This window comes from Ceratotherium simum, chromosome 38, assembly GCF_057802395.1.
Source record: "Ceratotherium simum simum isolate JZ-2026a chromosome 38, ASM5780239v1, whole genome shotgun sequence".
Taxonomy (NCBI): Eukaryota; Metazoa; Chordata; class Mammalia; order Perissodactyla; family Rhinocerotidae; genus Ceratotherium; species Ceratotherium simum.
The window spans coordinates 17634092-17646303 of record NC_141937.1 but is presented as its reverse complement, the minus strand read 5'-3'; the positions used below and the strand labels follow the sequence as shown (position 1 = coordinate 17646303).

Sequence of the window (12212 nt, the reverse complement as noted above, 5' to 3'; positions counted from 1 at the left end):
TTTTTCATTGAGAATCCAACTTTTAAGACTAGTTGTTTTCTCAGCTTGCTTAGATTCTTTACAAAGTTCCCAAAAAATTACTTAAGGGTGTTAATTAGCTAGTTATTAAGTTGTATATGTAAGTTACAACCAAATGGTAATTTACAAGACAATCTGACAGTCTTTCCATGCATTCTCTCTCTCACAGTTGCTGAGCCAGGCAGCAGAGTGGAAACTTCAGGCCAAAGTGCTGAAGGAACAAGAGACCGTCCTGCAGGCTCAGGTGAAGTGGGGGGACAACAGTGCATGGGGTGCGCTCTCCTTGCTGTTCCCGAGTCAAGAGGCTGTGAACCTAAGGTAGTCTGCACAGACCTCATATGTGGCAGGCGACGGGGGACAGGAGTTAGAAATGAAGAATAACTTCATATTAATTATTTTTAAGTAAAAATAACAACACAGTGTTATATCTGAGAAAAATAAATGCTCTGCACCAACAACCTCCAGTCAAAAGGTTTGTTGACATACAAGTGAGGGCACCAAGATGGTCCATCAGAGTAGGCTGATGTCCTACGTCCTCTCTCTCACCTCCCGCATTACCCTCGTGAGGTGAGAATAAAAGGTAAACTCTTTGGGTGCACCATCTATAACTGTCAAGATGGAAAATGTCCTTACTTGTCTGGTATTATTTATAATAAAAGGAAATTAGAAAAATAGAGTCAGTGCCCAAGTTTCTGTGCTATCAGAGGTTGGCCTTGTCAGTGGCGAATGACTAGAAATGGCGGAAAGGCAGGAGCCATTTTGATTTGGCTTCTTGATGTCATGTGTGTGTATTGATTAGACTATGGGAATTCATATTTTAGACTCAAAAATAACAGCAATTCAGACTCAAAAATAGCAACAGCTGCTTCTGGAGGAAAGCTAGAGCAGTCCGTCTTTCCCATGCCCTTGGGGCTCTGCTCCTCCTGGCAAACTTCCCTGTCAGGTTCCAGGAGAGCCATCCTGCCATGGAAGGTGGCTGAGGGGCTCTGGCTCCCCTTCCACCCAAGTGCTGAAGGGACTGTAAAGTCACAGAGCAAATTCACAACAGGGGAGGAAATCAGAAGCCTTCTGAGCTGGGCAGCATTAATTTAAGATTTGTGTAATTCACTTGTAAATGTTTATGCGCTGACTGCTGAATTCCCGTTCATTGTAAAAGAAAAAAATACTTGTTCATTGTATGAATGAACAAGGTCAATGAATACTTGTTCATTTAAAAAGAGCAAATAAGGGAAATAAGAAACTTAAAATCACATATTCTACCACTGCATAGATAAAAACACAGATAACATTTTCATATCCAACCTTGCTAAAGCATCCTTTTCCAATATGTGCACCAAATGTTTCCTCCCAGCAACATAATGTATCAAAATCATTTTAAAATACTGACTACATGGAACTTGGAACCATAATGTTTTTTACCATTAATAGACTCGAAGGACCCGGAGTTGAAAGATTAGATTCTGGAGTTACAAACTCAGGGTCATCCTTTAGGCAGTCACAGAAGCCACCACATTCATGGTGTGGGGCCGGTGGCAGCAGTAGCAGCTCCCCATCATTCACATCATCTGTTACAAGCAATCTCTACTCCTCTATGCTACACGGAGATAACAAACTTGAGAAGAATAGATTAATACCAATAGAATCCCGGCTGAGAGTGAGTCGTTCAGCTGGCATCAGAATCTAGGCCTCTAATGACCTGTGAAATAAAACAGAAAGGTAGGACTCACTTTCCCACCTATGCCTCCTCAAATTTGAAAAAGCACCTCCCAGGGCTTCTAGACTTGTCAATGTTCCTCGTTCATCCCTTGATCCTGGACTGAGTCCAGAGACCAGGGTCAGAATCCTGGCTCTTTTGCTGAGAAGCTGTCTGACTGTGCAACTCACCTAAACCTCCCAGACCTAAATGTCCTTGTCTGTAACACACGGATGCTGTAATGATCAATGATCCAGGTTGGAGTCCTCCGACCTTTGGGAGCCCCATTACTTTTCAGGATTTCCAAAACGTAACAGCACATAAGGCAGTAGCTACTTTCTAAAATGTGGCTGTTTTTGGCATTGCATCAGCTCTCACTCAGCGGCTATGAATGGCAATTATTCATACGTTTGATTAAGTTTATAAAAGGAAAACTAGTTAATGAATACGTAATACACGCAGTTCATTTTCAAGCTGTGCATGCAAAGCACTTAGGTCAGTGCCTGGCCCATTGTAAGCATAATTAACTCAACCAAAATTGACTAAGCACCTCTAAGTGCTAGGCATGGTGCTAGATGTTGGAGATACAGCATCAGTGAGAGAGTCAAAATCCTGCCTAATTAGAGCCAGCCCTGATGGCCTAGTGGTTAAAGTTCAGCGGTCTCACTGCTTAGGTGGTCTGGGTTTGTTTCCCGGTCGCGGAACCACACCACTTGTCTGTCAGTTGCCATGCTGTGGTGGCAGCTCACATAGAAGAACTAGAAAGACTTACAACTAGGATATACAACCATGCATGGGGCTTTGGGGAGGAAAAAAAAAAAGAGGAATATTGGCAACAGATGTTAGCTCAGAGCGAATCTTTCCCTGCAAAAAAAAAATAGTCCTGCCTAATTAAACTCACAATCTAATGATAATAATACTAATAGAAATGCTAACAATTAGTGTATGAGCTAATATTAATGTTTTATAGGCGAGGGTCCATATAGAGATTTATGACACAAAAAGAGGCTTTAGTTGCAAGAAAAGTTTAAGAACCACTGGAAAAGATGATTTCAAGACTGTTCAGCTCTAGTTCATGGACGCAGAGAACTTCCATAGCTGAAGAAGCCCTCAGCTGAGTGAACCCTGCCTTCTCCTCCCCTGCCTGGTTTCCTGTGGCATGCAGCTCTATCTGCAAAGACTCTCCTTTTTCTATCTCTTTTGTCTTCAGGACACTTTCAAAACTCCAGTGACTACTTAATCATCAAAAGAATATAAAGGCCCTGAATCCCTATGTATAATAATGTTGAAACAAGTTCCTCTTGAAAAGTATCAAAATTATATTTTTAAAACTTTTAAACCCTGAAAAATGGTCTATCACAGATTATTTTGCATAGCATTCAAACACTTACTTGGTTTTACAATGTCTTTAAAGGGTCAGGAAGGCCTAGTCTCCATTTCCATGGTCTCAGCAAAGGAAATATCAAGATTGTGTTTTCCTAGACAGAAGTCACCTTTCAGTCATAAGACAACAGCTTGCCAATTTGGGGCATGATTCTCACTTAGGGAAGAGATGTCTGGCTTTCAATTACACAAACCAAGGCAACAGAGTAAATGTCAGAGATGATCAATGGGATACAGTTTTCACTACAAATAGAGTGTTCATTGGATCGGTAAGGACAAAGATGGCAGTAGACGTGAAAAGGCAGCAATACAAACACAACGCAGCAATGCAGACACAAAAGACTGTCCAAGGGGAAAGACCAGTGAGTAAATTGTGAAAGATGGGTAACCATAGTCTTTAAACTCACAAGTCCTCACCTTATCTATGTAGGGTGAGAGGAGATTCCTCTGCAACTCCTCTTATAAGTGGACTTGTTCCCAAACCAAATCTCACAAGTTTGCTAAGACAATTCCTGGGTATGCTTCTGTTTCCTATATGTGATGAATGTTTGAGATTAAAATTCGGTGACCTACGAAAAGAGTGTGTGTGTAACGTGTGTGTCACTCAGCCAATTTAAAAGTGAAAAGTTGGGGCAATTGTTGTCAGTACTCACCCTAGAATAATCTGTTTCTATTGCTGCCTCTGGCAGGAGTACTGTGGACAACTCTGGATGTCCTTTCCATGCTTCTCTGAAATACTAAAGTGAGAGCCAGAACATGACACATCAAACCAAACATCCATCACATCAGCATAAGAGTGAGAAGGAAAATATTACCAACAAGTATCCATGAAGTAAACAGGAAGTGTACAATTTTAGTTAGGATAAGCAGAAAGTGTTAGCGTTGGTTACCTAGAAAAGTATAATCCATACAGGTTTGCCACCCATGATGAAGAGGTCAAATAGGAAGAAAAGCAGAATATTAAAAACAGTCACTAAAAGGGGAAATGGGGAGTCGTTTAACTGGCACAGAGTTTCAGCTTTGCAAGAGGAAAAAGTTCTGGAGATTGGTTGCACAACAATGTGAACACGTTTAACACTACTGAACTGTACATTTAAATGGTTAAGATGGTAAATTTTATGTTATGTACATTTTACCACAAAAATTTAAAAAAAGAAAAAAAGTTGAGGGAAAAAAAAAACAATCACTAGGAAAAGGCCAGAAGAGGTGGTAATGAAGTTAGACATTACTTCTTGGCACTCTGGGTGTGTCTGTCTTCTCCATGTCACAAGAGAACATAAGGAAGGGAAACAAAATCTACCCAGGTGATATGCCAAAAAGAACATTTTGCCCAAAGAAAGGGGAGAGGGCAGGTGGGGAAGGTGTGTTTGCTCTCACGGACACTGTCAAGGTCGCATCTGTGAGACAGAGTGCACATGCGCACACTCCTGCCCCCTCCTGTCTGCAGCCTTGAACTCCAGCTCAGGAGACCGTAGTGTCTGCGACCCCCATGTAACTCCGCTGGAATTACGGAGAAGTTGGAAAAAGGGAGGAAGTAAGAAAAAGTATTTAAGAGGAGCATTTGGCCAAGAATGCAAATGAACATATTTGGTGATAGAAGGTAGAGAGGATCAGCTGGGAGTAGTTGTTCCCACCCTAGGCCACTGGATCATGTGCGGTCTAGGTAGCCAGGCCCACGGGAGTTTACCTAGGGTAGAGCCTCTCGAATTGAGAGGCTTGAACTATACGTGGAACCCTGAAATCAATTCAGTGGCTCCCAGACAGTACTCTGAAAAAAATGAAAGAGAATGAAATGGAACATGTCTGGAGTGCATCGCACATAGCAAGAGTAGGTATTGTCTTATGTACCGTGTGTGCGCGCGTGGGCATGCGTGTGTGTAAAACCCTGGGGTACCTTCCTGGCCATAAATTCTCTGAGCCCTTCACCCAGTCTTCTTTAATCTGGATGCCAAGGAATCATGAGAAACAAATTTTAGGCCACCAAGTTGCCCCAAGCTCTGTCACACACTCATGACACTGAGTGATTTCAAAATGATGATCAGCCGTTGTTTGACTTGTTTTTGGAAAATCTGAAACCTATGGAAAGGTTTTATGTTATCATTTTGTTATTCTTACTTGCTACAGTAACACCTCTGCTATTCTGAATTATTTGAGAATGAGCCATTCTAGATAAGCAAATTTTCTGAGTTTGACACACACACACTCCCTCTAACTCCTATCTCCCAAGACTGGGAAGTCTCCAGCCTACTGCCCTCTTCTCTGCTTTTGAAATGACAGTCTCACAGCTACAACCAGCTAGCCGTTTGTGCCTTCCTTCTGGCCTATAACCCAACCATCCCGGTCTACCAAGGGCAGCCTCAGGTTCTTGTTTGTTGCTGGATGCTGCAAGTTAGTTTCTTCATACAGAAGAAGTTTTTGTGCCCATTTGAGGACTTGGGCTGTTCCAGACACTCAAGGGTACCAAAGACGCATTTTAAAATGGAGGCTTAGGGGCCAGCCGGTGGCGTAGCAGTTAAGTTCGCATACTCTGCTTTGGCAGGTGGGCGGGGGTTCACCAGTTCGGACCCTGGGCGCTGACCTACGCACCACTTGTCAAGCCATGCTGAGGCGGCGTCCCACATAGAACAACTAGAAGGATGTACAACTATCTACTGGGGCTTTGAGGAGAAAAAAAGGAAAAAAAGAGGAAGATTGACAACAGATGTTAGTTCAGGGCCAATCTTCCTAAAAAATAAATAAGTAAATAAATAAAAAATAAAACAAAATAAAATGGAGGCTTTCCTAACTTGGATCATCTGTATCAAATCTCTGTTCACTCAAAAGATGCTATCCTAGAATTATTTTTATTTTTTATTTATTATTATTATTTTTTTTTTTGGTGAGGAAGATTGGCCCTGAGCTAACATCTGTGCCAGTCTTCCTGTACTTTATATATGGGACGCCACCACAGCATGGCTTGATGAGCAATGCATAGATCTGTTCCCAGGACCCGAACCTGCGATCCCGTGAACCCCTGGTGATCTTACCCACTACGCCACTGGGCCAGCCCCCTAAAATTATTTTTAAAAGCAAGATTTTATTATTGTATTACTGTCACTAACAATCAAGTAGTTACACACTTTCCTTCCCTGTCCTGCCCTATTCCCACCCCAAACGTAACTCTTGGAATTAAGGATGTGGAGATACAAAGGCTCTTCTCTATATGCCCATAGTGAGCCACACACTTGCCAATGCTCACCCATATGATGTTTTTCTGTGCAAATTAGAAAAAGGCATTCCTTCTTCAAGACTCATTATTTCCACCTGTAGAAAATTGGTATAATAAGCTGATTTTGATAAAAAGGGGCATGTAACTGCTATTGGCTAGAGCACTGTATTCATAAATATACAAGACCACAGTATCTGAAATGGGAATGGCAATTGCCTGGAGAAGCACAAGCCACGTAATGGCAGTGGCCCTAGTCCCCGTCTGGCCCACATTTCCATCATCACTTCTTTTCATTTGTCTACATTCTCACTTCCTTCAAGACCAAGGTCAGGGCTCACCTTCTCCACAAAAACACGGCTCACGTGATTACCCGCCATGGCGACTTGTTCTCACTGTCCCCTAGTCAAATTGTCTATGGGATGCCTTTCCATCAGGAGCACAGGTCTCTCAAAAGCAGGACCATGTGTTCAATACTTTTGTACATGGAGTCCATGCATGTGTTCAGAGCTCAATGAATGTTTGTTGGTAAAAGTTATGATATAATGAAATGATGATGACATATTTTATTATTTTTCTTTAAAGAAGTACTTCTGTCATACTGACCTAGGTTGATCTCGCGTAAATAAAAGAACTGAACATATTATGAATGTTGCACTGAAAATTCCCCTAAATCATTTTTTCTTCTCAAATAGTGAACAATGTTTTGTTCTGAAAGCATTCTGAAAGCAGCCCTAAAATAGATCCACTCTCTCCTTTGTTTACAGCTTACTCTCTACTCCGGAAGGTTTGAAGAGTTCCAGAGCACACTGACAAAAAGCAATGAGGTATTTGCCACTTTCAAACAGGAAATGGATAAAGTGAGTATTCCTTCTCCCCGACGGAATATTGACATTTTCTATTTTGACAGACAATCCTCCTTTGGGTTCATTTGTCTCTCACTAAGATATTCCAGTGCATTTCATGAAGTAATGAAACATTTATAGGTGCAAATGAGATTTGGGTTGTATTTTTTTATTTGTAAGTATCTGGTGAATTAATCTAAAGAAAAGCTCAAAAACACTAGCATATATTTTCACTCTGAGGAAGAATATTTTCTTCTTCTAGTCCACGGATAGCTAAAAAAAGAGCTAAATTTAACATTATGTTGTTTATACTGAAATCAAAAAATATCTAATCTTCTAAAGATAAAAAAAGCTTTCATATAAATATGCAAGAGTAGAATATTAGAGTAGAAAATACCATTTCATAGCATCCTTCCTAGAAGAGAAGATACGTAGTATGATATAATTGACAGAGCCTTGAATGAGAAGATGGAAGCCTGAATTCAAATTCTGGGTGTGTTCTTACTGGTCAAGTCATGCTGGACAATTCACTTAACTTCCTTCAATTTCATTTTTCTTATCTATAAATCAAGATGCTGTTTCCCTTCCCTCCTTCACAAGAGTGTGAAGTTTGAAGAAATTTATATATTTTAAATGGGTTTAAAACTTTTTTAAAGTCTTTTACAAATATAAGGTGCTAATGTTATTGTGGGATGTAATGTTTAAATCTTATTCAATTCAGCGTTTTCCCAAAACAAAATCAGCATTAGAATTATGTTTCTGAACAAGCACTGGCATTAATCATATTTAAGTGTAGAAAACATCTTTTTCAAAACATTTTCATAAAAAATATGATGAATTTCACAATCAGTGAGCAAACTTAAGTAGGCCAACACTTGTTAACAGTTACACCTTTCCCACCCCAGGATGGGTTGATCTATTGTTTAAAATTTTTTAATTATAGAGTTTTAAGATAGGAATAAATATTAGAGCAAGAGAAATGTGTTTATTTCGAAATCACGTAGTTTTAAGATAGAATAAATCTTTTTTTGCTATTTTTTATTTTTATTGAGGTCACATTAGTTTATAACATTATATAAACATCAGGTGTACATCGTTATATTTTGACTTCTGCATAGACTACATCGTGTTCACCATCAAAAGTCTAGTTGCCATCTGTCACTGTACATATGTGTCCCTTTACCCCTTTAGCCCTCCCCCATCTCCTTTCCCTCCAGTAACTACCAATCTGTTCTCCACAAATCTTAAAGAGAAATTTTAATCTTAAAGGTTAAGATCAGGAGCTCCTAATCTGGGGTTCATTTATAGACTTTTGGTGGTGGACCCGAGAATTAGCAAAAAACTTTGATATGCATATTTGCATTTCTCTGAGTGAGATCCCATAGATTTCATCAAATTCTTAAAGGGGTTAATGACCTTAAAAAGTTTATAGACTACTAACATGGTTAAGAAATGATCAAAATGTAAAACCACTTGAGGCTCATCTAGCTTCCCTCTAGCGCCCAGCCTCTGGCCTCCGAGGGTGCCCAGCCTCAGGCGGCTTGGCACTCAGCAGCAAGTGCCGGCTGTGGTTCCTCCAAGAAACTGTGCCCGATTACACGCCTTATCCTGCACTTCATCCGAGCAGAGAGGAGATCCTACAACCAGGAACGTGAGCAGTTTCAGGTTCAAAAAAGACAGGCTGCCTGTCATTCAGTTCTGTATCCCCCACTCCCAGCCCCAGCCTGATGACCAGCAGACACTCTGCACACGTTGCATTAAATGGAATGAAGTGACTGCAGTCCCGCTCTGCTGCTAACTCACCTGAATATTACTCCACCTCTCTGAGCCTCAGTTCCCCCATTTATGAAGTGGAGGTGAGACCAGAACTTGAGGCCCTTGTGGGACTCTTTCAAGGATGAAATGAATAATGCGTGTAATCACATTCTGTGAACCGCACTGCACTCTACACACTTCAGGACAGCAAATAGCAAGCTGCCTTGGTGTGGCTCCTTCTCAGATGTGCCCGGATATTACCAACACTTGACGAGCTAAAAACCCAGGCCAACCTTCTCACTGATAGTCTTCTATTCAATAAAGTAAATAATCTAAATTGCAGGCTTATTCTTGGGACTCAGTAAAGCTATTTTTATTCTAAATGAAAGAAATGGCAATGACAAAACAGCGTGGCCCTAAATGGTTTCCTTTTTCCTGAATTGGCTCCAGTGCAAATAAGGCTGTTGACCACAGACCTAGATGATTCCGAAATAAATCGTGACTCTCCCACTCCGTCTCCGTCCCTTGACATCCAGCTTGTGTTTGCTTCAGCAGCTGCTAACCAAAGGGCTTTTCTTGATGTCACATATGGAACTAATCGCTTCTTTGCTAGATGAACTCTTCAGGATTAATATTAAAACACTCTAATTTCTGTAGACGACTAAGAAGATGAAGAAGCTGGAAAAGGACACGGCCACGTGGAAAGCCCGGTTCGAGAACTGCAACAAAGCCTTGCTGGACATGATCGAAGAGGTGAGGAGCCTCTCCCTCTGCTTCTCTGCCCCGTCCAGTCAAAATACTCATCCCTAGAAAATAACTATAACCTAATAGTACAAATCATTGCCTTTGAAAAAGAGCTGAGTTTTTCTGGGCTGTAATATTTGAAATTGTAATAGAAACTATCAGAGCAAAAGTAATTTAGAATCGGGTCCAGGCTCTTAAAGAGCCCTGTGACCCTAAGTCCATGCCTCCTTGTCGATTTCAAAGCTGTCACCAACGCAGCACCACGCCTGCCAGACTGTGAATTCCTTAAAGATGAGTGTCTTTGAATTTCCCTGGTGCCTGGCACATAACAGGTGCAGGATGAATGAATTAGTTGATTTGAACCCACTGAGAGAAGCCACCAGCCCAAGCACCCAGGGTATGTGCTATTTTATAGACAGATATGGAGAGAGATTGTTTAAATCCTCCAACAGGCATTTAAATACGGGTATTGCATCAGGTTCTGAGCAGGTTTTGAGACCATAAAGGCAAAGATTCACGGCTCTTGACCTGAGAGGCAGGGCTTACAGGTGAAGGTCTCTCCATGTACACAAGTGAAAAAAGTCTTGAAGGGGACAGAGTAGCACAAAGGTGGGGTGTAGGAGTAAGATGACTAGGGACAATTTCACGCACAAACTGGCACTTCTAGAGAAAAGGAGAATGGAAGACTTTGAGCAGCCGGCCTCATGAATTAGCGTGTGGTGAGTTTCTCTGGTTATGATGACTGTTCTAACAATTCAGCCCAAATTGCAATCAATTCCAAAGAGATGTGCTTATCATTCCTCAACATAAATTGAACAGTTGCTGGATTAGCACATAGCAGTTTATCTATAGAATGGATACGGCATTGCTGACGGCCAAGTCTCAGTCCATCTCATTCATTTTGCCACAAGCTTTTGCTTACGCCTCCTAAGTCTTAGAAGCAGAAAATTCATCTACTTTACGATTTTAGAGGCCCTGGACTGAAGCAGAGAGAAGCTTTGCCATCTTTCTTTCCTAAGGAAAAGAATATAGTGATTAAAATTCTACCAGAGTCTCACATACAATACAAAAAGACAAGTGATGTCTGTGATCAAGTGTCTGTGCAGCCACCGCTCTGTGGCCGGGCCCCAGAGCTTGGTAGACAAATTCCTGGAGAAACGGTTTTGCTCATCTCCAGAGGGCATCCTGACACTGTTGCTTTTCATGTCTTTTTATGTGTGTGTGTTTTCAAATCACAGAAAGCATTGAGAGCTAAAGAATATGAGTGCTTCGTGATGAAAATTGGGAGGCTAGAGAATCTCTGTCGAGCTTTACAAGAAGAGAGAAATGAACTCTACAAAAAAATTCGTGAAGCGAAAATGCCTGAAAAGGATGACCAAAGTCAGTACACCTCCGACGAAGAGCCTGAGTCAGCTGTCTCTGTGGGGGAAGAGGCTGATGCCGAGGAAGCCAACAGAGTTCATGATGCTGTGAAAAATCTGGCTGCAGCCTTCATGATCATTCATCGTCCAGAGTCGACCCTCGACCGGTCCAAAGAACTCCAGCCAGAATTCGGCTCTCCTCAAGGGGATGGTGACACGGCCCTCAAGGAGCCGGAGCAACCCCCTCTGAGCCCTTTATGCCATTCAGAGAGTCCCCTGGCTCCCCCAAGTCCCCAGGCTGAGGCTGAAGGAGGCAATGAGGCAGAATCTCCCTCTGGGGCCAGTAGTCCCCCTGCAGAGTCGGGAGCAGAGGCCCAAGGCAAGGGTCCCTGCGCTGGAGCGCAGGCTGATCAGCTGCCCCAGCAGCCAGAGGCAGAAGCTTCTGATCAGGCCCCACAGTCCCCAGCCGAGGCCTCCCTCAAGGTGATGGAGGCACATGGTCCTGCTCCAACCGCCCCAGCAGGTGAGCAAGTCCCAGCTGGGATGCCTGGACCCGAGCCCAGCAGGCAGCCCCCACCAGCAGCAGCAGCAGAGGGGCTGCCAGCCGGGGCCTCAGCCAGGCCCCAGCTGCCCGGAGTGGCCGACACCAGCCTGGAAGGAGTAGACTAAGGCTCATCGCGCCTACAGTGGCTGTGTTTCTTCCTGACTTCACATCCTCGTCATAACAGACTGTCTTCTGAAAGAGGCATTAAGGGCGAGGGATGTCTGATAGAAGAGACTTAATTAGAATCAAGGCATTTTTAAATATTATGCAGAGCACATTCAGCCTTTGCTATTAGTTCTCAATTTATAATTGATTTGGAGCTTTTCTATTTAACACTGGTTGATAGTATAATTTTCCCAAATGGCAACAAAACATATGATAGCAAATTTATATTAATTTGCCATTAAGACGGCACTTAATTCAATTTCTTAATCAACAGTAAGATTTGGTGTTTAAAGACTTCCACTACTATATATAAATACTGAAAATGTGATATTCCATTCATTTTCATACATAATTTAATAAGCTCCATAATAAGTAATGGATGTCAAGTTTCCATTTAAACATTATATGTAATATATGCATATTTGTGTGTATGTGTATATATATATATACACATATTGTGTGAATATATATACATGTGTTTGCAAATATATACATATAT

General features: G+C 41.8%; 1 protein-coding gene across 1 annotated transcript in view; it reads left to right on the top strand.

The window, feature by feature from the left end:
* Positions 1 to 11673, top strand: part of TXLNB (taxilin beta) — a 40775-nt gene extending 29102 nt beyond the window's left edge. The window contains exons 6-9 of the mRNA XM_004442095.3: positions 188 to 262; positions 7067 to 7159; positions 9557 to 9652; positions 10882 to 11673. Of these exons, the coding sequence (XP_004442152.2) occupies positions 188 to 262; positions 7067 to 7159; positions 9557 to 9652; positions 10882 to 11673 (1056 nt within the window). The remainder of the gene's footprint in view (positions 1 to 187; positions 263 to 7066; positions 7160 to 9556; positions 9653 to 10881) is intronic.
* Positions 11674 to 12212: the final 539 nt, after the last annotated feature.